The sequence below is a fragment of the Oikopleura dioica genome, chromosome 1 (assembly GCF_907165135.1).
Source record: "Oikopleura dioica chromosome 1, OKI2018_I68_1.0, whole genome shotgun sequence".
In the NCBI taxonomy this organism is placed as follows: domain Eukaryota; kingdom Metazoa; phylum Chordata; class Appendicularia; order Copelata; family Oikopleuridae; genus Oikopleura; species Oikopleura dioica.
Genome location: NC_137291.1, coordinates 7,524,750 through 7,551,614, shown reverse-complemented (window position 1 = coordinate 7,551,614; position 26,865 = coordinate 7,524,750). Strand labels below are relative to the sequence as shown.

Below are 26,865 nucleotides of genomic sequence, written 5' to 3'. Positions count from 1 at the left end.
TCGATTTTTGAATTTTTCAAACATAAAATTTCCATGTTTTTGTCTTCCGAAGATGGAGTTATGCCCATTCTGAAATTAAAAGCTATTTTAACACCCACTAGCTCATTTTCAAATACACACAGATGAGAAGAGGCTTTAAAAAATGTTTGAACACTTGATTTTTTTATTAACTTTGAATGAATATTTTTAGAATAAAGTTGAAATGAATATTGGTGGAATAAAGAGAATAGAGAAAGTTGGAATCATAAGGAGCGGGTTGAAATTATTTTGAACGATATTTTTATTCCGTCGAGGAATTAGAAGAGCTCGTGCGGTAAGTTAAATTTTCGATTCCTCTCGACGTCGTGGCGATGTCAGGCAGAGTCATTGAGCCGGAAGGGAGGGTGGGTTTGGCTTTTGCGCCTTTATTTCTAAAAGAGCAACTTTACCGTCGAGTAGACAGATTTAATACTGACAATGAGGGAATGTAGTCGATGACGCAGCTGTGGTTGTTTTGATTTCTATCAGGAGTCGTCGCCGTCAAACTTCTGAAGTTTTGTCGGATCTTCCTTACTGGCGATTGCATAAGCCTGACGAGAGTGGATGCTTTTTGTGTATTTCAACATATCGAAATGGCTAGAATGGTTGAAGGACTGTTGCGCGACAGTTGACCTAATTCATATTTCCAAAAAAGGTTATCGCGGCATAAATTATCCGATATAACGGAGAAAAAAGGAAATGCGACAAAAAGCACATTTGTAAATAAATATTAAAAAACACCTAGGCAAATACATTTCCGATATTGACTCGACGGAACTTCCTTGAATTTAAATTCATATATTACTTTGAAACTCTAAAAATGATAGATTCCTGAATAAGAGTGAAAAAATTTCCTGAAGGTTTTTGTGGTGATCGCGAAGGAGCAGATGTTAACGAATTCGTTCTCGATGGGCTTCCAAGAAGATCAGGTTGGGGGTGAAAGGGGCGGTTTGAAGCGGAAGCAGTTGGAGGTGAGGCCGCGGAGGATGAAGCGTTGTCGTTGAGTTTTTTGTAGTAGCGGTATCGCTGGACGAGGGCGTAGTGGTGTTTTATGTTCTGAAAGTTTCAATGCAACAATGTTTCAAGGTACTCTTCTATGTTTCCAAGGCTTCATAGATTTAATGGTCACTTACCTTTGAGCCTGGAAAATACTGGTAAGGATCGCGGAGGACGGCGATGAGTCCATCAGGCAGAGAATGCTCTCTTAGAGCAGTGAGTCGAAGGAAATGCATGTGGCGCGGTATAATCGGCTGGTGTTTTTGCTGAAGCGAGTGGAGCCTTTTCAACACTTGGCAGCAAACTGTTTCGGAAGGGAGGATTAGATTCTGCTCGAGAATCTCGTCAACTTTTTGCGGAATTATTGTGTGATCCTTATATCACAATTATACTGTATTTTCCAAGCCTGTCGGGCTTATTGATACCTCAAAAAGACATCAGATTCCGTTTAAAACGGCTTGATTTTATGCTAAAATTCAATTCCTTTCCTACGCAATTCTGAATGATCTCAGGAGTATCTAGACCCACAGCACTCGCTCGGGGCACAGTTTCAATCCCATGGCATGATTCTAAAACGGAATTTCCAAGGCAAAATCAACAAAAAGAAAAATACCTTCTGACCATTCATTTGAGTTCAGCTCCAGGAAAATTTCAACAAAAGGTTTGTAAAATCGAGGGGAGCGGGAGTCGCCATAGTCCCATCCTCGACCGATCGTTGTAGATCCGTCTATAGAAGTGGGAGGATTTCGGATGAGGCCGCTCTGGAAGACCTTTGCTAGATCGGGGCAGTTTGCGGGAAGGATGTACTCCAGGCGGATGTAAGGAAGGAGAGGCGCTGAAATCGTTTACAATGTATGAAGTGTCTTTGATCATACCAAGAGCATTTCTGATCAGATCGTTGGAGGGTTCCTTTTTTCTCTTTTTGATGATATCCGGTTCCTTCTCCCGGGCAGTGTTTTCCGCCCATCTGAGCGCGGCGCGAAGAACGTCCAACTCATGCGCTTGAAGATAATCATCTTGGAGCAGCTTTATCATCTCTTCTGTCGTCAACCCGGTCAAAATGCCCGTTTGAGAGAGGTGGTGGAAGTTCTCCCTGATGAAGGCGAGGCATTTGCGGGAAACGAAGGAGCTGCCATGGTCACGCTCTGCCCATTGAAGGATGGGAAGAACGGTATTATAAGACAGCTCGTGAGCAATTTTGTCTTCAGCTGCCTGAAGGAATTTTAATACTTCTGTGGATGATTGAAAAGAATGACTCAGTTTCCACGCTCCGACAGATTATCGATGATTTTGAAAAAGAATTTTGGAGGTATAAGGGTGTGTCTCTGAGACGCCTGCCCGCGGAGTTGGGAGACTTACACCCCAGTTTAATTAAGAGTATTTACTCTTTTAAGATGTCTTTTATGGGTGTACCCATTTGGGTAACACTTGATCGTGTAGATCGAGATTGGAAAAACACGAGTGAACTCAGTTACGAGGAATTCAAAGTTGTCATCAACTGGCTTCAGTCGAACGATAGTCTTGAAAATCATCAATGTTCAGATGGCGCAACACTCGAATTAAAAACCCCATATAATCCTTGACAAGATTTACTTATGGTTTCCTTGCTTGATACCTGAATGAGCGACGTCATCTGAAGAATCTTGCCCACCCCGAACAAAGCAACTGCTCTTCGGATGGAAATTGGCAAGTCTGTCAGTTCAGTGTCAGACGCAAGGTCGCATGATTTCTGAGACGATTCCATGTCCAAGGACGGAAGTTCACTCGTGTAGAAGAACGAAAGGACGACTAAGAAGATAATTTATTACGTCTGCTTGAATTAGTTATGAAAAAAATTTATTCAGAAAAACATCTTTTCACTTGGGAATTTTTGACGCAACGTACTCTTGAGAAGATGGCTAGGAATGATGCTAGAGTCAAGGACGACCAAGGAAATGTGGCCAAGAGGACAATCTGTCCTCCTGTCGAACAGTTTTCGGAAGAAGGGGGAGCGCGAACTCAAAATGAGCCTGTGGACATTTTTTCTGTAGGAAATCGTCGAAAGCGTCTCAATCTCGTCCGGATGGATTGACAGCGGAATCACCATCGTTCCAACCGCGTCGGAGGGAATCACAATCGCATCATAAGACTTGCCAGTTTCGAAGAGAATCTATCCAAACGATTCAATTATTGAATTTCAGAAGAGAATCTACCTTCGTGTCAGTTTTGAACCCGTTCGGTATTTGCAAATGAGCAGCTTTTCTCATCAGATTCTCCACCTCCTCTTTCCACTGCTTCGACTTGCATTTCCCTGTCAGAAGGAGCTTCCAGTATTCATTTTGGAGATCAGCACCGCAGTTTTCTGGAAATTTCAAAATAGAATCAAGACAATCGTAATTTCTTTATTTGCGTTTTTAATATATTTATTCATCATTTAGATATATATGATTACGTCAATGATTTCAACGTTTCGTAGACTAGGAATCAGAAGCAATTTCAAAATATTGAAAATCATATTTTTTCAAATTTTATCAATGCCTCAAAGAATCAGCTATTTTGCATAAAAGTTCACCATGAAACGCTTTCCTTTCTCTTTTAATTTGAGAGATTCTATTTCTCAAGCTAGGGAGCCGCTGATGAAGGATGAACAACACATGTGGAGATAACTCAATTTCTCCGTTTTCTTCAACGACCAGTTTTAAAATATCTTCGTTGATGGTTGAACTTGTTGCTCGAGCGTTATCAGCCAAGGTGCAAAAGCTCCTCAAGCGCTCCATTGACGAGAATTTGTCGATAAAGTGTTTTTGGCGTTCGCGGGGAAGACGGTGGGCAACATCTCGGATGTGCTTCGGCGAGGGTTACGAAAGTTAACGGTAACTTGTGGAAAAGGATATAGGTAGTAGCTTGTGATGGAAACTCTAGCGAAAAGTAAGAAGATAAAAAACCACAAGTCGAATCATTTATGAACGTCCCTTCGTCCTAAAATAAGCAAAAGCTGGAATAAGTGATTAGATTTCAAGATGTTTTTAAGTAAAAAAACCCTTCCTTGAGGGAGACACCATCTGGAAAGAGCCATTTCCTCGTGGTAGCAATAATATCCGTAACGCGTTCAGAAACTTTTTCGCGTTTCGATCGACTCTCAGGTCGATTACGAGTTTTCACCATTTTTTGCGCTTTCCGAGTTTCGATTTTCCAAACAGTGCTCCTAAAATAATCACTTTGAAATAGTTTTCGCCTATCTATATTTTTACATAAGAATTGGTAGTGCCATAGATATCCTTGTAAGGAATTTTGTATACTTTATTTCAGGACATGTTTGATAGGATAGGAGAAGCTTTGCGGGGAGTTTTTCAGACAATTATTTACAACTTAGAATTTTTGTACTATTCAGTTATTTTTTAAAGAGTAGGTCGGCAATAAGTATTGATCACATTTGTGCTTTGTATTTACACCTTAATTGGACTTTTCAGGAGAACAAAAATCATCAGTGGTTGTTTTTGGGAGTTAGAATAATTGAAAGGTAATATCGGTAAACATGGATAAACGGATAGAGAAAGAAAATTACATCAAAACGGATTGCACAGCAGAAAACACTGATGAGGTCGATTTATGAAAAAAGACAAACGAAAAAAAGGGCGAGAAAGATGCAAAATAAACAAGAAATATATAACGAAAGTAGAAATACATTGAACTACAGATATTTTTTCAGTGGTATCATGGAGTTTAAAGCTAAAGTTAAAAGTTGAAAGCGAGATTCAATTCTGAATACGAAATTAAAGTGCAGTTATTCTTTCGCTCAAAGAAGCTGAAAATCATGAAAGAAAAGCAGAAGAAATTGTGGAATATAAAAAAGGTCATTTTGATGATGGAATGAACTCTCTGGATAAATGACGAATTTTGAATAAACTTAGAAGCTAATCGGAATCGATGATGTCGATGGTGCCGCCCGGTGGAGCTTGAGGAATGATGCTCGACAAGTTCAAACTCGTTCGTTCACGATGACGCTGCAAGTCTAGCGCAGCGGAGCTACTGTAGCCATCCTTGAGAAACTGCATGATGCTGGAGACGTTGTCTAGTCTCGGCTGGTTGAAGTTATTGCCCAGCAAGCTGGGGAACGGGAGGGGGTCAGATGGAGGGGGAATTACTGCATTTGAGGACGATCCGTTTTGCGACGAAGAGCTTCCGCGAACTGGGAAATCGTTGAGGAAGTTTTGCTCTTCATTAGGAATCGAAGGACCGAAGGAAACGGTTTCGCGAGACATGGATTGTATCGAAGATCCGTCGCATCCCGGAGAGCTTGAATGACGAGGCGAGAGAAGAGGATTGGAGCCAAAAGGAAGGCCGCCGATTAAAGAGCTCGGACTGTTCTGATGATTGAAAGGCGGAGTGCCTTGACGCGCTAAGTTCATAGCAGCGTGTCTCCAAGATGGAATGCCTGCGGTGCTGTGATGATGAGATCCCATTCCAGGAGGCATATTCGAATGACCGTGAGGAGAGTTTCCAGATTGGAACGGTCGAACATGCGCGATAGGGCGATGCTCCATTCGCGGTCGTCCACGGCCACATGCGTAGCCCCCGTTAGTGTTCTTCTCGCTTTCGTACTGACGTTTAGCGATACGTTTCTCGCTAGCAGTTAGTTGCTGCTTGCTTTCAACAATCAGGCTTTCCATTTTAATCGGCGTGTGGGAAAGATACTTGCCGCATTCTCGCGAAACTTCTTCGATCACTGAGTCGCCGGCCTCTTCCGCGGTCATCGGCAAGGGCGGAGGAAAGTTAGACTGGTCTTGGAAAATTAATAGAGCGCGATTACAATCCACTCGTAATCGGTCGATGTTCTTTTCGTCAACGATTCGGCGCGATAAAGAGGTCTTTTTGAGTTTAATGGAATGTATCATACGAATTTTTAAATCGGGAGAATCTTAAATGCTATATAGCAACATTTCTTTGTCTATTTTCAGTGGACTCATGACGCTTCATGTATGATAATCAAGATAAAATTAGCATGTTTCTATGTGTTCCTTGAAAAACCTACCGGATGTAAAATGATAAAAAGACCTTCATTACTATACGAAATTTATGTTATAAAAAACAGTCTAGTCGCTAATAACCAAAAAAGCAAATGTTATCCTGAATAAATTAATAGAATTAATCCAAAAACGTCCCTTGGCAACCTGGCGCTCGTAAATCGCCCTCTCCATACAGCCATCGGCGACCAGCCTGTAAATGAAGCAAGCTTTCTCCTGGCCGATTCTGTAAATGCGACAAACAGCTTGTGCATCATGAACAGGATTCCAAGAGACGTCAAACATTACCACTCTGGTCGCAGCTGTCACATTGATTCCAACGCAGCCGGCGCGCGTCGAAATAAGCAAAATTGACGGCAAAGGAAAATCGGTGAATTTTTTTATAATCTTCTCCCTTTCCATTGAGCCACAGGAGCCATCTATCCGCATAATACGGCCGGCCCAGTTGAGCTCACCTGGCATCAGCGGAAGTGTAGGGTCTGCTGTGATGAAATCTCCTAGCAGATCTAGTGTGCCCAGGCTGTATAGGGCTCAGAGTAAGTTATTTCTCTATGGGATGATGAACTTCAGTATTATAACTAACGATGTAACGGAAGATGTATATTTACTCTTTCGGAATTCAAAACACAGATGGCTAAGTAAAGATAGATATCTTTAAGAAATTTTCCGAGCCCCTTCCTTTGAGAGAAACAGATAAGTTTTTCCCCTTTGAGCGCTGACTTGCGCAAAATGTTGAGGAGAAGGGGAACCTTGAATCCAGCTTCTGGGTGGCCAGGGCTGTAATCTTCCCGGATTCCGCTCTTGCGGGCCCATTCCACGGACGCTTTCAGCTCCTTCTTGTTCTTTGGCTTTCCTTTGGGCTTAATGAGGCCAGCATCGAAATGGTCAAACTCGTCATCAAGCTCACGTGCGTCAGAGTCATCTCCTAAAATGTTCATTTACGCTTGCGGAAATTCCCTTTTTATTTGATAACATGAATGAATTCCGTTGGTACGAAAGGCAGTTAAATCCATCTCAGCTTGAAGCACACCATGAAGCATAGTCACCACAAGTTCAAATCCTCAAAGTCATTGATCTAAGAGACGGTGCCACTGCCTTGTCAGTGCCATCTCAAGCAAAAATCGAAACTAAGTGGCGCAACTCAGAGTTAAGCCTGCCTTAATTTCGAATACACACCTTGGACAGCGGTTCGATACAGCAGATCCGGGTGATTCCAAATCTTCGAGCAAGTTGCGTGAGCGACAACAGCATTCATCGACCCTTCTTCGTTGTCGTCGTTCTTCAACTGCGTGAATTTTTGATAGTACGGAATCTGCTGCTGGCTCAGGCGAACCATCAGAATGTATTCGTTCTACGATAATTATTCAATAAACGTTCAAAAAGGCGACCAAATAAAACCTTTGCAGGAAGATCATGACAAAGAACAGCATGCGACCGGCGCTGAACACAACCCTTGAGAAGCTCGTGAAGAACATGACTGCGATATTTCATCTGTCTCCGATCATCTGGTGTCGCGTTCTACAGAAGTTTTTTATCTGTTGCTTCGGAGGAAAAAGGGTACCTTTGCTTGACCGTTGGTAATAGGTGCAACGAACATGTTCTGAAATTCGTTCTTTGAACCGAGCAGCCTAGGCCTAACAAAATCGACCATTGTCCAGTACTCGATTAGGTTATTTTGCAGCGGCGTTCCAGTCAGAATGACTCGCCGTTTTGTACGAATCTTCGAAAGAGCTTTCGACAATTCTGCCTTTTCGTTTTTGATTCTGTGTCCTTCGTCGCAAATTACAAGATCTTTATAAAAAGAAGGTTCGTCTTTGGTGACATAATTTTGCTTTTACCTGCACCAGGGTCGAGAAGATGATTCTGACATTCCTGTAGCATCATAACGTGATGCTGATCCGGAGCGGGGGAGTTTTTCTTCACCTTTTTGGGCGTAACGAGTATTCGAAATGTTTCATAGCCGACGATCAAGCATCCTCCTGTCGATCTCCAGCCTTTTATTAATGATAGTCGAGCGTCAGTAGAATTGCACCGTTCATCCACGCAATAAACTGGGCTTGTTCTGAAAGAAGAATTTCAGGAAATAAAAGAATCAAAATTTCCATAGAAAACTTTCTCTAGCTAATTTTTTATTATGAAGAATCGGCTCTACCTGTAGGAAATTTTCGGATCAGGGGGTGAAGAAGCAGGTCTTTCAGGCAGCCAAGTAGCGAATTCGGATTTCCAATTTTGAATAGTGTTCACTGGCACGATAATCATCACGTATTTATGCCCCGAGTGACGGAGAAATACATCAGCAAAGGAGATTACTAAATTGAATTCAGCAATTTGAATTTTCATTACAGCTGATTTTACCTTGAAGCGTTTTTCCTAATCCCATCGCATGAGCAAGCACGCAGCCAAAGCCTGCAGAACTCCTGCATCTTTTCAAAGATTCGATTGTGTTGTCGTACATGAATCTTATACCGCCGATTTGATGGGGTTTGATTTTGTCCTGAATCTGCGTTGCAAGGTAGACTCCTTCCTCGTCTTGAGGATGATTTACATTCACTATATAAGATTTCCGATGAATTTACGACAAAGATGATTATTACCAAGGACCCGGCCATATTGATCAGGCTTATTCTGGTCGTCATTAGTATGCATGCCAGAATTGGCAGTATCCTCCTCCTCGGCCGCTTCCGTGACCTCACCCATGCAGATGATATCATCGTCGGAATCGTCATCAACCGGCTTTGCCTTTTTGACGTGATCCGCTCCATCACTTGATAGATCGACAAAGTTGCGCATCCGAAGACGCTCGAGACGCTCTTGCTCTTCTTTTCGCGCATCCTGGAGGAAAAAATTAATGAAAGAATCATCCTCAGAATCGTCAAATTTCAAGTCAAAGTCCATTTTTCTCTTCAGAGTCACGGGCATTTTTCTTTTTTACTTTTGAAAATCATGACAATAAAACGCTTCAACACTAATCAAATTATTATAGAAAAGGAAAGGAAATGGAAGAGCGCTAGGATGAGTCGGACTGGTGGAATCTGACGTATTTTTCCTTTTTATATTGTTTGCGCTTACTTGTGTTTCTTTGTCCAACTCAAGGTCGTCTTTGATTTTTCGAATGTTCTTTCGAAGATCTTTGTCTTTTTTCTTGCGCTTTTTCGTTTTCGAGGAGCCATTTTCTGGCTTCTCTTGAGTTGCTGCCCCTTCTTCATCGGTTCTATTTGCATTTTTAGATAGATGAAAAATGGAGAGTTTTATTACCCAGAATCAGAATTTTCGATAGGCCTCTTGAGACCAATGAAGGAAGGATCAAAAGCTTGGCTGATAAGGCCAGCTAGAAGTGAGGCATTTGGTCTAGGTTTTGGAGTTTCATCGGCCATTTTATTGCCCTCCGATTTGTTGTCTTTTTGATCATCCATTTAGGAGATTCCTGTATTATTGAGGTTCATTCTGAAAGGGTCGAAATTCGAGTTTGATTGAGATATTAAATCATGGAACTACTGGTATTTCAATGAAGAAAAAAAAGGAAGGAAAGCAAAAGAAAGTAACGGCATTGAATTGAATGAAGATTTTAAGGCACATGAAGTTTTAAGTTTTGAAACTGATAATTTAAAAATTAATAGAAAAATCGTACAGTGGAAAATGGAGATTTTTGAAATAGAATTAGTCATTCTTTATCTCCGTATCGATAGTACATGAGCAGCTCGTCGAGTTCCTTGGCACGAACTCGGCGATTCTGACTTGTGAGCGATTTTGATTCATTGGAATGTTTGGAAGATTCGTTGCTTTTGCCGCTTCCAGTACGTCGTATGCTTTTGGCGTTGGCCGTTCGTTTGATGAAATTGGCTTTTTGCTCGATGATCCAGGCATGATTCAATGCATCTGATGCTTTTAGCCGTCTAGGATTTGATGTTATCAAGACGATTCCGTCGATGCAGCCATGTAAAACATGATTCTCGCTTACTTTTTTGGGTCCAACTCGAGCAAGGAGGAAATGAACAACTTTCCATTTTGTGAGACGCTTTCCCATTCTTCTCCTTCCATGCAATACTCAGCCTTCAAAATCTTCTTATAAAGATCCATTTTGTTATCATGATCGAAAGGCATCCGGCCGCAGAGAAGAATGAATGTGATGACGCCCAATGCCCATAAATCGACGCCGACGGTGTAGGGAATCGAAAGAAGAACCTCTGGCGCGACATATTCCGCCGTTCCACAGGCTGTTTTCATCGTGAATTCGGAACCACCAGTTGTTCGTCGACCGGCGAAGCCAAAATCGGTGATTAAAAGACGCGCGTCGCGACCTAAATTGCAAAAATATACACATTTCTTGGAGGAAATTCATCAACTGACTGTCTCCTTCTCTACTTGAAATAAACCTTACCTTCATGTGAGTAAAGAAGATTCTCAGGCTTCAAGTCTCGATGCGCAATTCCCAAGTTGTGAAGATATGCCAATCCCTGAATATTATATTACGGCGAATATCTTTTTATAAAGAGATTTGGCTTTACTAAGACTGGAAATTTACCTGAAGAATCATTTTGATATTTCTAACGGCTTCTTTTTCGTCGAAAGATTCCGAAATTATTCGTTCGAAGAGCTCTTTCCCAGACGCCAGCTCTAGCACCATGTAAATTCGTTTGTCTGATCCTTCGTACACTTCGATCAACTGGATAATATTTTGATGCTTCGTGCGCCTTCAAGAAATAATTATAAGTGACGAAATGATTAGAATATTCCATTATGTGAGTTATTAGCTTTTCCGTCATTTACCTCAAAACTTGAAGCTCTCTTTCGCAAGTCTCCTGTCCATCCTTATTCAGCGTTTCAACCATTTTGATTGCATAACGCTGGCCAGTCGCTCGATGCTGAACCCTGACGACTTTTGAAAAGCCGCCAGTTCCAATTAACGCTAAATTAACCAGATTGAAATTGACGTAAAAAGCTGGGCGAACCTTGAATTTCATATTTTTGCAGGATTCTCGGGTCGACTTTCGTGGTTATTTTCGGCTGATCATGAGGCTTATCCAGTGAGTTTCCTAAATTTGCGCTTTAGTATCGATTTCTCGTATCTCAAATCGATAATGCGCGATTTCGTTATAGTAAAATCGCATTTCTGAATTCTCAAAATCGTAATCCCAGTATTTTCTACCAAAGAATACGTCTTTTATAGAATTTTACTTATTATACCAATTTCAATTTAACTATTTTAACTAACCATTCTTTGTCGGCTTGCACCCCATTTTCACTCGTCCAACTTGTCAAAATCGACTCATTCTAAATATTTAAAGGGTTAGCTTTTAGAAAACAATACAATCTTGTAAATTGAACGTTCTTGGATGAAAATTTTCAAGTCCTCTCGACTGTGAAAGCCCTTTTCAAAGAGCCGCGGGCAAAAATACCGGCGGCCCATTGGGCACCAAGACGGGTCAATATGGTCACCGAGCTGAGTGGATCATCTTCTGTCTGGCGAGCGTTGAGTCAGAATTTATCAATAGGCAAATTTTAGTCAATTGACTGGCCAGGTAAAGTCACCAGTTTCTTATCCTCGTTCAAGAACGACATAGGTAGATCATAGATAGTCGAACCGTTCTACGGTATGAGCATGATTGACATTTGTATGTGATTCTCGAACGCAGCGAGAAGATGATCCTATCTTTTACGCAATTTCTATAGCAAGATGTTCCTCCTTAGTAAATCTACAATGATTTTCCAGATCTTGCAGCCGGCAATGGATTTTTTTCTAGATGGAAACATGTTTATCCAAACCAGCATCATTCCTTTCACAGGGCTTACTTTCGCCTGTTTTAACAATAGAGATTCTCAAGCACATAAAATGGAAAATGATAGCATTCCAGGGCTTGATTCATCATCAGAGTATGAAGATGCTAACTCAGACGTTGTTGACGCGGGCCTGGATTCTACACAGTACATCACACGTGAGTATAAAATTTGTAAATATTATTCTTCAATTCTAATCAGCGAGAAAAGAAGAACAAGAGCCAGAAATAAAATCCCGCACATCATCACTTCTTCAACTGATGGGCAGTGTAACTGGACTGAGCAGTCTAAAAGGAGACGAAGAAGAAGCAGAAACCGATATGTCAGAAATCAACTCAGATCAGTCATCAATAACAGCTGATATACCCGATGAGCAGCAGCCAGAAATTTTACGAAAAAATACGCCAGGGCGAGCACCAACATTACCAGGGACAGTTAAAGAATATTGCTCTATTTTTTACAAAGAGCAATAATTTGTAACTGTTGCAGATATTCTACGCGAAAGACATTTCGTCAATAGTCCGGTCATAGTGCCATCATATGGACAACAACGAAGAGCTCCGTCCATGCAGAGATCGTTTTCAATGTTCGAAAGGAGCGCTGAAAGTGATGCGAGGATCAGACAACAAGGATTGAATGGAATAACGCGAGAAATGTCAACTTATGCACGGGCTTGATAATTCAGAAAAATAACAGTACTGAAAAGATTTAAAAAGCCACCAAAAAGCTGGACGAAATCGCAAATTCAACGAGGGCAGAGAACGACAGTGATAAAGAGTTAGATATCATTTTCATGAAGGCGAACTCTCCCGGTAAAGAAAAGGGCAAAAAGAGAGAAAACTTTTTCGTTGTGACTGGAAACCTAACAGATGTGATCAATCAAGTTGAACGCTTCACTGTGAGCGCAATGCGGCGCTGGGGACGAAACGCGAGTTCTGAGGAAATCGCAGATCATTGTGCTATTGCCTTGAAATACGTACGATTTCGTTAAATTAAATTGAAGGAAAAAAGTTCTTTCAGATAATAACCGTTGGAATTTACATGTTATGCTACGCAGTTGTCTACGCGTCACTGTACTATCCGCTTGAATACTTGAACAAGTTTAGGAAGGGGTTCTAAATTATCTTATTTGCCGTAAATAAACACTTGAAATTTACCAAAAAGAAGGCAAAAAATAACCCAAAAAAGCCAATCTCGCGAGTGGACAGTGGTACGCAGGGTGAAGTCTTCCTATTCTTTCTTCCTTCCAGAAATATCCGCTGTCATCCTCACTTATATATTATGCCCGTTTTGGTTCCTATATCTCCTGAAACTCTACAAAAACATAGGGAGACACGATGATGATCCAGAGCCAGAAGATAGCAAGAAAGATTAAAATCGATTTTTTTCGACTTTTCACACACGATTTTTCACTGCAGAATATAATCGAATTTTTGTTGCTTTTTGTCGATTTATTTTTAAACAAATCAAAAAGATAGATTGAAGGTAATTGAGGAAGATAGCTGTACAAGGAAAATATGGCAAAAAGGGAAGTATTAGTTTCCAGAGAAGCAGGAGTACTTCCAGACTGGGTAAACTTTTCCCTTCGGATTTGTAGCGAAGCAGCAGCCTTGTGACTCGCAGTAGTTTTTGGCCGTTTCAGGGTTAGCCCAGTTGCTTGGTCGAGCAGTGCACCACGATCTGAAATTATCGATTGCGAGTGCTGGAATCAAGGAAGAATGTCTCTTACCGTCGCTGAGTTGGGACATTGCAATCTGGAGCTGCGCTGTGTTCTGCGTCATTTTCGACAACGCTTGCTTCAATGCTCTTTTGTGCAACAGATTTCTTGAAACAGTAGTGTTTCCAGAGCGGTCGAGAAGCCTAAATAAAGCAGTAAATGACCTGCTATATTTTCATAGAAAATTACCCCTGGCTTAGGATCCCAACAACAACCAGCTTCTTCGCACGCATTCTTGAAGTTTCTGCTTGGTTTTTTAGTGCAAAATTCTCGTTCAGAGGCTTTAGCCTCGCAAGTTCCCTGAATCGCCGGTGCTTCAGCCTTTTCAGACGGCTCTTTGAGAACTTCAGTGAGTTTCTTGCAAAGAACATCTCGGTAGTCTGGTCGAATCGCGCCGATTTCAGGATTACAGGCTTGATCAACGAGTTCTTCGGTCGTTTCCTCGGCTTCTGTTTTGCCGAAGAGAGTGAGCATGCTTTCCCGGAGGTTCAACGGCGTCAAGGCTCCGATGAATTTGTTGAGTTTCTGACGATTGACTTCCGAGACGGTTTTGATGTAAGGTTCACATGTTTCTTCGCACTGTTCTTTGGTCAAAAATCTATTCGAAGTTTGGAAGCAACCATCGTAATCCATTGGTCGACAGAGGCCTGTGTTTCGATCGTAAGTCCATCGGGGAAGCCGAGCGCGGCAGAACAAGGTTTCTGGGTTGATCGGCTTGTCCATGCACATGCTTGCTCGCGGCTCACGAACGTACCCACCGCAGATGACTTCGTTGGCGAGAGTAGCCTTCATTGTTTCCGGGATGGCTGTGAGGTACATTGGGAGCTTCAATAGGTTCATGGCAATTCACCTTTTATATAAGTACAAAAAACATAAATGAGGTGCCAAGATTGTTCTTAGTTTGAAATGAATTTTGATTCAGAACCGTGTCTTGGGAGAAAGCGCATTGAGAATTTTCGCCATCTCTGGATCTTCTGTAAGCACCTTCAAGAGATCGTTGGAAGCAATAATTCTCGAGTCCACATCAGGCAAAAAGCACATCTGATCGCGAAGAGTAGCTCGGACGTCAGAAGTGAACTGGGCAAGAATTCTGGTAGGGTCAAGATACTTGATCGCGTCGTGAATTGGCATGCTTGCTGGGGCGCTGTGTTCAGCGTCTTCTTCCTCCAGATTGACGACTGCGGTGTTGTCGACTCTTGGGGTGAATTGATCAAGCCTGTTGCAAGTTCGCTGGGCAGTGCAGCCGCAGGATTGGGAGCAGGTTCGTTGAGCCCAGTCCTCGCGACACTTTCCTTCGCCAGCCCACTGTGGACACATGCTGTTACGATCACGGCACACTACAGCGTGGCAAATGTGTTCATAGTAGACCAGGATAGCTTCTTGAGATCCCTCTGAAAATTGGATTAAGACGAATCCGAAAGATCATGATATAAGAGAGATAAATAAAGTGGCTCTAAGTGAGCTATTTGGATTATGCCCGCGGGCGCACTTCTACGAAAAAGCCGTCAGATTCTATGAATGAACGTAGTAAAATAGGGCACCGCGGGACATCACGTCTAAATATCTCCCAATTATGGTCATTTTTTGACTTACGTTGAAGAAGATCTCTTGGTGGAGAAGTGTACATCCAGAAGTCGGAAATTTGCACATCGGTTCGGCAAGGATTACAGAGGTTTTCAAGTGCTTCGAGGTGATGAGCTGGGAGAACACCGTTGAGAATGCCTTTTCGATTGAGATTGAGCTGCTCGATGGCGCCGGGGCTGAGAAGTTCACCGAGGGTCTTGCGACGTTGAATATCTGATACTTCTGTTGCCGCAGCTATTGGTATTCAGTTTAGTATTCGTTTAACCCGTTGTTAAATCGTTTAAATGACTGTTTCTCTGTTCTCTGATATTTACCTGAAGCAAGGAGAGCATTGAAGAGTTTCATATCGAAAGTCTCAAGTTAAAAAAGAAAAAGGGTCTCTCTTGAACGAGCCCAAAAAGTTGTATAACGAAATTTCTAACCGCGCGGTTCGCTAAAAGCGCGGCGGTGGCGCAATCGCGCGCTCCACCAAGTCTCGAGGCAGTAATCAACCCTTCAAGTTCAATGAATCTGACGTCGCTTCGGAGAAATTCGCAACGATAAATTATTGATTGATGAGACAAATGCATCTTGAATTACGAGATTAACGAGCCCCACGCTACTTTATCAATGTCAAAGGGACGTTTTATCTTCAGGTTCCAATTGATGAATATTGCTAAGTTTTTAATGTAAACAATTCTTTACAAATGCGTCAAAATAACACAAATTAGGAGAATAAAAGTGTATCAATAGAAAATTATCGGATTTTTTGGAATCAACGAGGACTCCCCGATATTCGGTCCCTCAATTCTGCCGGTATAAACACTCGGAAGTTATTTACATCTTGGAAAAGTTCCAAATATACACTGAGCCAATTTTCATGTTTCTGTTTAGGTAGTTCGACAACAACTGTCTTTTATTAAATAAATAAGGCAAATAAGAATTATGAGGTCAACGATTTTACAAAGTCTTTGGCGGCAGGAAGTGGACAAGATTTCTTTGGTGAACTATTTGGTGCCGGATCTTGGTTTGCTTCGCGCGCTTCTTCGAGAATTTTCATCGCGCCTTCTTTTTGGAGCTTCTCTGCGAGCTCACGGCCGAGTTTCATCGCCAAATACATTTTCGACTTTTCGATCTTGCAAGGTACGATTCCAACGAAATCTGATGGATATTCTACTTTTGCCATCTTTTCCGGGCTAAATTTGGTAGTGAGATCTGTATCGTTTCATAAACACACCACAAATTCACACTTTCTGTCTTGACAATCGCTTCGCTTCCATCCAAACTAAACACGCCGCCAGTAAGTTCCAGCACATTATCTTTCGTGATATTCGATTCTGTTGCTACTGGCGCAGAGCAGCCGCCATTAAGAGTTTTCATAAAACTTCGCTCGGCCACAACTCGAAGTGTTGTTTCTTCGTGCGAGAGGCTGCTCAAGAGCTCGATCGTTTTCTCATCAGTAGCCATTGTTTCTATAGCCAGGGCTCCCTGAAGAAATTCAAAGGTAAAGTAATCCGTTTTAACAATCTTTGAGCAAACCTGTCCGACAGCATAAAGACAAGTACTCGGTTCTAGCGTCTCCGACAATCGCCCAACAAATGCATCATTCTGCCTTGCCATTCGCTCAAGTCCAGCTCTCGCCAGAATCAGCGCCGAATATTCTTTCTCGTAGCTCTTATCCACATTATCAAGCTTTTTCAGTCGAGTATTGAGGTTGCCACGGACGGACTCGATCTTGAAGTCGGGATATTTTCGCTTCAGTTGCGCCTTGCGTCGCAAACTGCTGGAGCCGATAAGAGCAGTTTTCTCCAGTTGATCGAGACTTTTTATTCCTTTGTATCAGTTTTACGATATTATATACGCAGCCAGAATTAAACTTCTTTGATAAATCAATTATTTGAACCACGGTACTTGCAATATGAAAAAAATTTGTAAAGCCATTCCTTTATCAGCAAGATCCTTCCTTATCACCACCGCATCCAGTGGCGATTCTCGCTCAAGAATCGTCGACAACACCATTCCTTCGGGCAGCGTAGTCGGCATATCCTTCAGGGAATGAACCAAGAATTGAACCTTTCCTTCTTGCAGCGCGATTTCAAGTTCCTACTGATATTTTTATCGACTAAAGCGGGCCGATCATTTACCTTGGTAAAAAGACTTTTTTCTCCGATTTTGGAAAGAGCCACGTCCAAAACTTTGTCTCCTTTGGTGACGATTCCTTCGATGTCGATTTCAAGCTCCGGGTTGGCCTTTTGCTAAAAGAAAATATCAGAAGGAGAAATACAAGGAAATTGAAAATAAAAAAACTACGGGAAATGGGGTTATTTTCTTCCGCGGATTATTCAGAATATTTACTTTCCTTCGACCATTCTAATTGAATAAAAAGTTCGTTCGTTATCAAGAATAACCGTCATAAGATAAAAACACATTTCTCAATTTCCAGGCCTCTTTCCCAAGGATTAAGAATTCCAATTTCACTCACCAGTAAAGCCTTCACAAAGTTCGTTTGAAGCATCGCCAGCTCCGACTTTCTAGATCCAGCAACAAGCTTCATTTTCTAGCGCCGATTTCTCACTCTTCAAATAAATTTTATAAATACTTTTTGTTTTAAATTATAAATGTTTCCTCGCGAGGTCTCTTTTTAGCGCGCTCGCTTTGAGCGTTTCTATTGAAAAAAGTTGGAAATAAAGAAGTGGCAGATTTTTCAAACTGTCGATTCTCGGATGAAGCGGAATATTGAAGTAAGAATCGGCGAATTCCAAACGAATCGGATTTAAACTCCCGTCTTTTCTTTTCATCGCAACGAAGACATTTTCTATTTGCTTCTCCGCCAAAGGCGCTAAAGTATTTTTTGAAAGTTGGTATTCGCGAATGTCTTCGAAGGATTTTGGCGGCGCGAGGAGGTAGTTTTCGATGTGGTGGAAATTTCGATTTATCGTCGATTTTAACTTTCTTTTGCGGAAGAAATTCAGCAATGGGTTCTGAGTTTGGCTTGCATTATCGTCGATGACAATGAGTGGAAGGCCACGGCTCGAGCTTATGTCGGAATAATCAGCCATCACGGCGCTAGAATCGAGGACGGAGACGAACTTTTTCTCTGTACTCAATCCACGAGCGTGGTAGCATTTGATTGAAAGCGAGCGATCAGCAGTCACATAAATTCCACTGATTAAATATCTGAAAGGAAAATCTGAATGAACTCGGACCTTCTAGCTAGTGTCTTTCCTACCTCGGAAAATCCACGCTTGGTTTTATCAAGAAGGCCAAAAAAGGGGCGGATAAAACGGCGCCAGCCACGAGCTGAAAATGAGCAGCTGCGACGTTTTCCAGCACGAGAGAGCCAAGAATCGACCTTCCCAAGAGTTCGTTCACGAGACAGAAGTATTTTTCGATCCACAGTGGCGAAGAAAGCAAACTTATACTCGGAATCGTCCATTTCAGAAGCTTGCGGAGTATGACGCGTTTTTTGATCTTCTCGTCGTATTTTTTGCTTCCCATTATTCTGAACGTCGTTTCTGGCGAGTAAAAAGCTGGGAGTTGGGTGTCGACGAGTGCGATTTCTGTGTTTTCAGGACGCTTGATTATCCCTCCAGTTTTTGCCTCTTCCAGCGCTCTTTGAAGCTCCAGCTCGTTGAGAACTTCTTGATAGTCCTCCAAATTTCTTAATTTATAAATAGACATAAATTATTTTAAATTTTCCTTAATAACTCACGCATATTTCTCAAAAAGCTATCTTACCTTTGTGTTTTCTCATTATTTTCTTTTTCCACAACCGCTACGGCTTTATTCTTCTCTGAAAGCAATCTTCTGATATAAACTCTACTGCTTCTCAACGCTCGAAAAGTCATCAGTTCTCCACGAAATGTCACCAACGCGTTCCAAATTTCGCCCTTTCCGCCGAAATGGCTTTCCCTCTTCAGCCAATCGCCGCCGCGAAAGAATTTTGCGCGCTTTCTGATTTCTCGAGATTTTTCTGAATATTGAAACTGAAGAAATAAGGTACAGGTGTGGTTCTTCTTTCTGTCATCTCTCTACTCTTACTGACACATTTTCCCCGGCTAAACTTGGTGTTTACTGTCGCTAGAGTGCTTCAACGAGTAAAATTGCTTACGGTATTATTCAATAATGTTAAACATAATGTTTTACAACAAGTGTTTATTGTGAAGCAGTTCCGTACTCCAAATTACCTGAGGACGGGCAATAAGTCGTTAGGAATCATCATAAGTTGCATTTTTCATTCAAATTAATTGATAGAGAATCTTATGGTTAGATATTTATTGGGAGTTAAAACTGAGGATGGCAGGTAGAAAAGACTGTAACGAGGTGAAATTGTGGTAAAAGATAATAAGAAAGACGATCATTTAGGTATAATAGGAAAACATTGAATTTGAAAAAACACTTATTTGGTCTGTTTAGGTTATTTTTACAAGGACTAGAAGATTTTTTGAGGACTGTAGATTGTGAGAATAGAATAAAATAGCTGTACAGAGTCTTCTGAAGGTAGATTACTGCATCAATGAGGAATTCAAGCTGTTTGTGTTAGATAAAAGGGATGAATATTGTCTGAGATGGAATGAGCAAGATTTTTATTATATAATATTTACTAATTTCCCTCTTAAAACCTTTTTAAATAAAATTTGCTAACTCCTGTCTGATCATTTTGGTTCATGGTCTGTTCTCGTCCCTCTTCGTCTCGCTCACCGATTTCAGTGACCGTCGCGACTGGCATTTTGGCTGGAGAAGATGAAGACGTCGGAGAGTAGGACTGGAATGAATGCTGAGGCGAGCGAATGTGCGATAGCGAGGCCCGATGGTGCTGCTGAAGAGATTGCTCGACTTGAGCGGCTCGAGCTGCGGAAATACTGGCAGTTGAAATTGAAGAGGGACTAAGGGAGGTGGATGAGCTTGATGTTGGATGAGATGAAGCTGCTGGCAACTGGTCGGGAGCTTGGCGAGTGGAGAGAGGGAGAGTGCTGTGAATCGCGCGGATGTGCGTGTTGAGCGAGGACTTTTGCGTGTACTTTTTGTGGCAAATTGTGCACTAGAGGTTTGATAGAACAGATTCGTTGAAATATGTCTTACTTGAAAAGGTCTTTCCTTGTTATCGCGTTTCGGTTCATTCGCATTTTCGCTGTGAACGGTCTTGATATGCGTGTTGAGCGAGGACTTTTGGGTGTAGCTTTTTAGACATATTTTGCAAGTAAAAGGTCTTTCGCCAGTGTGCTTTCTCATGTGATTATCGAGGTTTCCCTTCGTGCGCGCAGTGTACTTAATTTAAGCAAAGTTAGGAAATTAAATTGTGATGAAAAACTTACGGTGCAGGTGCCGCATTTAAAAGGTTTTTCGCCGGTGTGGATTCTCATGTGAATTTTAACGCTTTGTTTCTGAGTGAATCGTTTCGAGCACACGGCGCAATTGTAGGGTCGTTCACCCGTATGAGTTCTGAATATGCGAATATTATTGAAGATGCTTTGTTAAAATGGGCGTTCTACTTTCAACTCTAGTCTATTTGATGGGAATATTCTCACCTCATATGAAGCTTGAGAGTGGGCTTTTTCGTAAAGCTTTTATTGCACAAGTCGCATTTGTACAAATGTTGCCTCATTGGTCGATTACGATCCTCTCCGTGCGACATGGGATTGTACTTTGGCTGCATAGGTGTTGGATGCATTGTATTGGGCTCCACTTTGACCAAACCGTCGGGTGGAACCATCGTCGAAATTCTTGAATTGCTATGAAAAGTATCGTATCCCGGCTGGTAGCGAACGTTTCCGAAAATATTCTGAAAATGATTTTTACCATGGAAATTGCTACATTTTAAGCCTTTCTAGTGTTTTTATGTAAGACTCACCGTGGAGATCGATTCTTGATTTTCCATTTTGAAGGGCCCATTTGAGTAGGCATATTGGCCAGCGTAGGACTGAGCGTTACAGGCAGGCGGGTTCACCCAGTGCTCAGTTACAGGAGGATATTGCATCGCTGGGACTTCGTTCATCATCCTCTAGAATGAACATTGAGAAATAAGATCTAATGTTTCTTTAATTATATAAGATTTAGAGGGCGATTAATAAATCATCCAAATTTCAAGCAGAGCGCTCAAACGAAGAGAACGAGCGTAATGTATCTGTTCGCATTAATTTTTCACCAAAAAAGCACGTTTTGATGAGATCGATTGAGAAAGGGGGCTCAACTGGACCATAATTTGAAATTAATTCGCCGCGATCGCAGCTTCGACTGACAGATTTGGCGAGAACGGGCCTTTTCGGCCGCGGACAACAACGCGCCAGAAAGGGACACTTGACAGCTTCAATCGCCGCGCAACATTGTCCGAGAATGGATTATTAGCTGCACATGATGTCTTGACACCAAAGATACTCTTTACCGATTAATGAGCATTGAAAGTTCAATATGGGCCGTTTTATATGGCTTGTTCAACAGTAGTTTCATACTACTTTTCTTCTACTTTTTGACCGAGTTCTTCTTTCTTATAAATAATAAATATAAGTTTGACTTGATATTTTTCATGAAAATTATAGACAAATCATTACGGTAATTATGGGCACTTGTCCAAAACGGCTCAGCAGGGCGTCTCCCTGCTGATACCCCTGATGTCACGGTCGCTCATTTAGACATTTTGCATGATTAAAGAGTTTTAAAAGGTGTTTAAGTGGGCTGGCCGGATTTGATAAAGCGCCATTTGGTTGATGGAACTAATGCGCTCGGCCAAAGGCGAAGCGGATTCGGGCCCTCCTTGTCAGATCGAGGTCTTTTGGGATCTCAAAGACTAGCTCATCGCCAAAGCTGTCATCTAGCAACGAGCCTCGGCGAATCGCTCTTTTCCTGCCACTGTAGCTTTAAGCAATAAGAAAACCGACAGAGCTGCTATTACAGGACAATTTTCTATAAAGGAGAAACCTCATTGGAATCATAGAGGAGTACACATGTGAGGAGCATTGAGCGCGAAGTCTGTGATAATCATGAAGCGCTGTGTTTTTTTTTAATTTATGCGAAGACGCGTTTTTACAGTGAATTTTTTGTCTATCGATTTGTCAATAATCGCCATCACTTACCATTTTAGGGTATCGATAAATTGGACCGACACTTCGTCGCGCGTGGTATGTGGTTTTATGGGGTTCTGGCCGCTTCAAGGGCTCGTTTTTTCGATATAAGAAGTGTTTATCCTAATTGAACTCGCCATGACTGCTGGCAATTGACAATTGTAACCACATTTAGGACATTTGGGCGATCCCTTATTTTTTAGGGGCTTTGATCGATCTGGCCTTGAAACGATTTCCTCTGTGTCGCTTTTCTTTTGTTCAAGGCCTGTCCGTTTCGTTTTCAACCCTTTTTGCATGATTGTATGCTGCTTAGGGCAATTTTATTCCCTTAAATCCTTTTATGAAAAAAGTTAAAGCCTGAAAAAAGGATTTTATTCTTAGTTTTTATTGAATTTCGGAAAAAAATAGCCTCAGCTGCGTTACGGAGAAAAGAATGTCTTGTAAAATGGATTGTAGCCTATACTACATTCCCTAAACATGATTTTTATCGATATAAAGGGACAATTACACCTTTTAGCTTATATGAAAAAGATATCTTTTGGATCAAATAATTCACTATATGACAGGACATTTTCTCTATTTGAATTAATCTGATGCTATCGAGCTTGAAACAAGGCCCTCTAAATGTTCAAATTTCCGAAAATGAAGTCCATATTAGATTCATGTTTCTCTCCGTTTCGTTTGACCGCGAGTTTTATTAGGAACCGAACATGCTGCTACTGAGCTAAGCATATAAGACTATTTCATGAGCTTATTTATATACCGCACTCATTAGATGCAATAAATATATTATGCAGATTATTTTATATAGTTTGCCCGAGACGGCTGTACATTAGTGTTTACCTTTGGTATCTGTCGGATAATGTCAAGCGGTTGATGTGCAGCGATCGTGCTCGCGAGTTCTAGTCCTCGAATCTCCGAATCTGTTAATTAATTTAAGCCGCCGTATATAGCGCAAAAACTTTGAAAAATATATTGCCAATTTTTCGCTTTATATTGTCATTAGATGTTTTTAGCAGTGCATTCTATCCTAGAAATGAGCTTGCTCACGCGCCATCTTGCGGAGCTGGTGGCGCTCCATCGGGAAAATCGTCGTATCATGAGACCTAAAGTAACGAACTCAGCTGATCACGTGACCCCTGTTTACAGCATGATTTTATGATTCACATTATGTAATTTGTTTGATAAAAAGAATTGTGCATGCAATTACTCGTTCTATTTGCTAAAATGATACAATTCAAGCTTTCCCTTCTCAATACTGAGTAAATAATTCCCTTAATAAAATGCGGCTCGAGCGAAGAAATGAAGCACAAGTGATCGTTTTCTAACAGAATGACTGAAAGACAACAGATTCTTGATTCGACCATGGAAAAAATTATAATTCGGTTGAATGATATTCAAAGTACTGCCGAAAGAGATATAGAAAAACTACAAAAACAGATATATAATTTGGAGGCAGAAAAAGAAGGCATTAATCAACAAAAATCTGCCCTTAAAACTGATCTTTACAAGACAAACAAAAACATCCGAATATCGAGATGTAAAATTGAAGATTTGAACCGACAATTGGAGGACGAAGGAAATTACTTGTGCACTCTCGAAACGCAAGCAAGAAAAATTAGGCATCTTTTGCAAACTACAGAAGAGACTCTGAAAAAACACGATTCAAACATAGAGAAAATCTCTCACAAGATCAACTTGGTGAAAGATAGCTATCAGAAAAAAATGGAAGGCGCTAAACTTGTATTTGAAGACGAAGAATCCCCCAAACCTGGCTGTGAAATATGCCTGGAACCCTACGGTGAGAAGGACCATTGGCAGTGTTGCTTGACTATCTGTGGGCACGTTTTTGGCGAAAAATGCATAAAAAGAACTCATTCTGAAACTCAACGATGTCCAACCTGTAACAAAAAATTTACTAAAGAGAATATTCTGAGATTATATCATGCATAAGACCACTTCTCAATGAAATTTTCCTGACAAATTTGTGACACTTGCGTGTTTTCCTGCTATATAATTTTTCGGAAATAAAGTTTAACTTTACTAATTAATTAACTTATAGTTACTCACCATGAACCAAAGCTAGAAAAAGATGAAAGAGTAGAACATCACAAGTTGAAAACGGTTGTCCGACGTTTCCATTGTTCGCCTTGGCAGCAGATAAGGAAGAACGGGTGTGGATCATTCAGATGGAACGTCAGTTTCGATACGTTTGATAATTCTGTTACGCTAGCTAGCCCCCGTCACCGCAAAGGATCAAACTCACGACGGAAAAAAACGGAAACCGTGGCTGAATCTCACAGCAATGTTGAGTCACTAATCTGTATGTCTGCCCTTTACTTTCTTTGAAATAAATCCTCGTCTTCAGAAAATCATCGACTCGCATGCTCAAGAATTTGAGCCTAAAATCATGAGATTCGATCATCATGACGCAATTTAGCATCAGAAAACTGACAAGAAAGCTGTGATGAATGGTATTATTCGACCAAAGAACTTCAGCGTTCAATTGAAGTTAGGAAAAGATCATCAAATTCAAGCACCCTAAGGCAAATTATTATGGCGTGATCTCGTCCTTTTTTCCCATCAATAATCAGAACTCGCGCTTTTTCTCGAGAATGCTCTCCTATTGGACGACTGTTTATTAAATACAGACAGCCTGTCTGTAAACCCCGTTGTATTACTCATTTAGCATTTTTTTTTCATTTATCAGATAACGCGTTTTTTTTGTATGTCAAGAGAAGAGCAAAAGAAACTTTCGCCAGCAGTGGATTTTGGAGCAGGGTTGCTTGGTGGAGTCGCCAGTACTTATATTTATGGTGCTAACTAAGGATAAAATACTTTTTCGTGCATTGAATTAGCATCATAAAAAAGAGGTCATCCGTTTGACACTGTAAAAGTTCGGTTACAGACGCAATGCAAGGTAAGGGACCACAATTATCACTAGCTTGAAGTTAATGAAAACATACAAATTGTATGATACGAATAATTATGTGTCCCTTGAAGGATATCGCCAAAGTACAAGGGTGCTCTGCACTGTTTTACAACAATTCTTCGGGAAGAAAAAGTCCGAGGAATTTATAAAGGTGTCACTTCGCCATTAGGAAGGGGATCATTTGTTTTTCTTATGAATGTCATTTGGGTTCTTATGATGACCCTACTAAAGCTGGCATTGCATTTATGAATGCAACGATCTTCGCGACATATGGAAAAACCCTTGAACACCTTGATAAGGAGAAGGCATTGAGTCACTGGTGGGCCGGATGTGTGGCTGGAGTTGCCCAGACTTGCATCATTTCTCCGGTGGAACTTATCAAGGAAAAGTTTTCTCCCGCCTCCTCCTACTTTATTTTGTAGGCTACAGTCTCTCACAAGAGATTCTCCACTCCTCTGTAGAAAGTTATCGAAAACAATTTCAAAGACTCAGATGCAAATCCAAGGCATTGGTAAAGCCGATACCAAAGATTACCGAGGCTGGCGAGAGACATGTTTACATATTTACAAACACTCTGGGTACAAAGGATTCCGAACAGTGGCAGATTCAAAGCAATCGATCAACGCCATCAAAAATGGCTTCGGCTTTGGCCGAGGCATCACCTTGGCGCTTGTCAGGAACAGAGCTTCAAATTCTCTTGTAAAAGTCGATCATGAACGAATTCAAAGCTCAGTCAGGGATATTCCTTCTTTTGGCGCATTTTTCTACACTTATGAGTTGCTTGTTGGGAAAAGTACGAACTGGTTGAACTTCAATGGGAACACTGGTTTTGCGTCAAAGGAAAGAATTGAAATTGTTTGATTATTCATCAAAAGAGCTCTCAGTCTTATATAAAATAGTATAATTCTTTCAACTCTTTTGGAAAGGAACAGCTACTGGAAACATCAAAGGTGATCTTCGCTGGAGGATGTGCCGGGGTGAACTCGTGGATAATTACTTATCCCGTGGATGTTGTGAAGACTCAAATTCAAGCACAACATTTAGGTATAAATATACATTTTTGACGAAAACAACAATGAGTTTGATAATCTTCAGACCAGCCTGAGCATTTCAAGGGAAAATTTCGAGGAGTCACGTGTGCGCTAGAAGGATTGAAAATCAATGGCTTCAGATTCTTCTGGATCGGCATCGTACCAACTTGTATACGGTAGGAACGATCGTATTTACCGTATAATTTATGAATTTTAGCGCCTTCCCCTCAAACGGTGCTGTATTTCTCACGTGGCAGACGATCCGCAGCTTGTGCTCCGACTAGTAGTGTAAGAATCCGTCAATTCGTGACTTCAAGTTCACCCATTCTTCATGACACAGATACAAATGATAAAACGTAGAATTTTCTAATAAACCAATTTTACCTCCATGTCTCCCGGAACCTGGCCAAACAGAAAGATAACATGCCTGGTTGATTTGTGTTCTTCAAAAGAGAGGTTCTCATGTAATCTCATGGATAATTAAAATTATATAATTGCAGCTGTTTCTTTTGTTCTATTACTATTCGTGTTAACTCAACTGAAAATGAGATGATATTTTAGTTATTTTTATAAAAAAATTGTAATCGTTATATGATTTGACACTTCTCTGATTATAAGAATCGTTTTTTTTTCTTTATATCTAGCGAAATTTTTAGCGTTTTTTGTACAAAAGGTGGTTATCGAGGACACGTTGGACTTGGTCTTTGTTCAAGTGGCTGGATTTTACAATGAGCAGGGCGAAACTAGCGCTAATTCACACTAACTCGCACCC

At 41.1% G+C, this 26,865-nt stretch overlaps 8 protein-coding genes across 8 annotated transcripts; 2 read left to right on the top strand and 6 right to left on the bottom strand.

The window, feature by feature from the left end:
- Positions 1-878: 878 nt before the first annotated feature.
- On the bottom strand, positions 879-4,158 carry LOC145711887 (BTB/POZ domain-containing protein 7-like). Its single transcript, XM_081789575.1, has 8 exons — positions 4,034-4,158; positions 3,207-3,393; positions 2,899-3,163; positions 2,630-2,802; positions 1,890-2,226; positions 1,628-1,849; positions 1,152-1,583; positions 879-1,074 (listed from the first exon to the last, which is right to left on the bottom strand). The coding sequence occupies exons 1-7, from the start codon at positions 4,156-4,158 to the stop codon at positions 1,441-1,443; spliced, it is 1,452 nt and encodes a 483-aa protein (XP_081645701.1). The 3' UTR covers positions 879-1,074; positions 1,152-1,440.
- A 105-nt stretch (positions 4,159-4,263) lies between these two features.
- LOC145711886 (helicase ARIP4-like) lies at positions 4,264-9,483 on the bottom strand. Its single transcript, XM_081789574.1, has 12 exons — positions 9,273-9,483; positions 9,087-9,228; positions 8,612-8,849; positions 8,373-8,567; positions 8,170-8,326; positions 7,856-8,079; positions 7,579-7,808; positions 7,416-7,535; positions 7,194-7,368; positions 6,690-6,942; positions 6,152-6,537; positions 4,264-5,911 (listed from the first exon to the last, which is right to left on the bottom strand). Exons 1-12 carry the CDS (start codon positions 9,428-9,430, stop codon positions 4,908-4,910), a joined length of 3,282 nt encoding a protein of 1,093 aa, XP_081645700.1. The 5' UTR covers positions 9,431-9,483; the 3' UTR covers positions 4,264-4,907.
- A 10-nt stretch (positions 9,484-9,493) lies between these two features.
- On the bottom strand, positions 9,494-11,291 carry LOC145698179 (serine/threonine-protein kinase H1 homolog). The gene is made up of 7 exons (XM_081775383.1): positions 11,230-11,291; positions 10,967-11,050; positions 10,785-10,923; positions 10,540-10,708; positions 10,396-10,471; positions 9,976-10,315; positions 9,494-9,910 (listed from the first exon to the last, which is right to left on the bottom strand). Exons 1-7 carry the CDS (start codon positions 11,252-11,254, stop codon positions 9,679-9,681), a joined length of 1,065 nt encoding a protein of 354 aa, XP_081631509.1. The 5' UTR covers positions 11,255-11,291; the 3' UTR covers positions 9,494-9,678.
- Positions 11,292-12,240: 949 nt separating this feature from the next.
- On the top strand, positions 12,241-13,214 carry LOC145707892 (uncharacterized). Its single transcript, XM_081785483.1, has 4 exons — positions 12,241-12,457; positions 12,520-12,768; positions 12,813-12,898; positions 12,981-13,214. The coding sequence occupies exons 1-4, from the start codon at positions 12,359-12,361 to the stop codon at positions 13,165-13,167; spliced, it is 621 nt and encodes a 206-aa protein (XP_081641609.1). The 5' UTR covers positions 12,241-12,358; the 3' UTR covers positions 13,168-13,214.
- A 20-nt stretch (positions 13,215-13,234) lies between these two features.
- LOC145707873 (uncharacterized) lies at positions 13,235-14,349 on the bottom strand. Its single transcript, XM_081785461.1, has 3 exons — positions 13,699-14,349; positions 13,522-13,652; positions 13,235-13,472 (listed from the first exon to the last, which is right to left on the bottom strand). The coding sequence occupies exons 1-3, from the start codon at positions 14,347-14,349 to the stop codon at positions 13,328-13,330; spliced, it is 927 nt and encodes a 308-aa protein (XP_081641587.1). The 3' UTR covers positions 13,235-13,327.
- A 19-nt stretch (positions 14,350-14,368) lies between these two features.
- Positions 14,369-15,522, bottom strand: LOC145707884 (uncharacterized). Its single transcript, XM_081785472.1, has 3 exons — positions 15,408-15,522; positions 15,103-15,327; positions 14,369-14,900 (listed from the first exon to the last, which is right to left on the bottom strand). The coding sequence occupies exons 1-3, from the start codon at positions 15,436-15,438 to the stop codon at positions 14,428-14,430; spliced, it is 729 nt and encodes a 242-aa protein (XP_081641598.1). The 5' UTR covers positions 15,439-15,522; the 3' UTR covers positions 14,369-14,427.
- A 238-nt stretch (positions 15,523-15,760) lies between these two features.
- On the bottom strand, positions 15,761-19,044 carry LOC145707509 (porphobilinogen deaminase-like). Its single transcript, XM_081785050.1, has 8 exons — positions 18,811-19,044; positions 18,302-18,733; positions 17,555-18,249; positions 17,217-17,327; positions 17,028-17,175; positions 16,612-16,910; positions 16,310-16,560; positions 15,761-16,268 (listed from the first exon to the last, which is right to left on the bottom strand). The coding sequence occupies exons 3-8, from the start codon at positions 17,624-17,626 to the stop codon at positions 16,016-16,018; spliced, it is 1,134 nt and encodes a 377-aa protein (XP_081641176.1). The 5' UTR covers positions 17,627-18,249; positions 18,302-18,733; positions 18,811-19,044; the 3' UTR covers positions 15,761-16,015.
- Positions 19,045-25,554: 6,510 nt separating this feature from the next.
- Positions 25,555-26,486, top strand: LOC145711884 (mitochondrial basic amino acids transporter-like). Its single transcript, XM_081789573.1, has 4 exons — positions 25,555-25,917; positions 25,962-26,106; positions 26,158-26,269; positions 26,311-26,486. The coding sequence occupies exons 1-4, from the start codon at positions 25,555-25,557 to the stop codon at positions 26,375-26,377; spliced, it is 687 nt and encodes a 228-aa protein (XP_081645699.1). The 3' UTR covers positions 26,378-26,486.
- Positions 26,487-26,865: the final 379 nt, after the last annotated feature.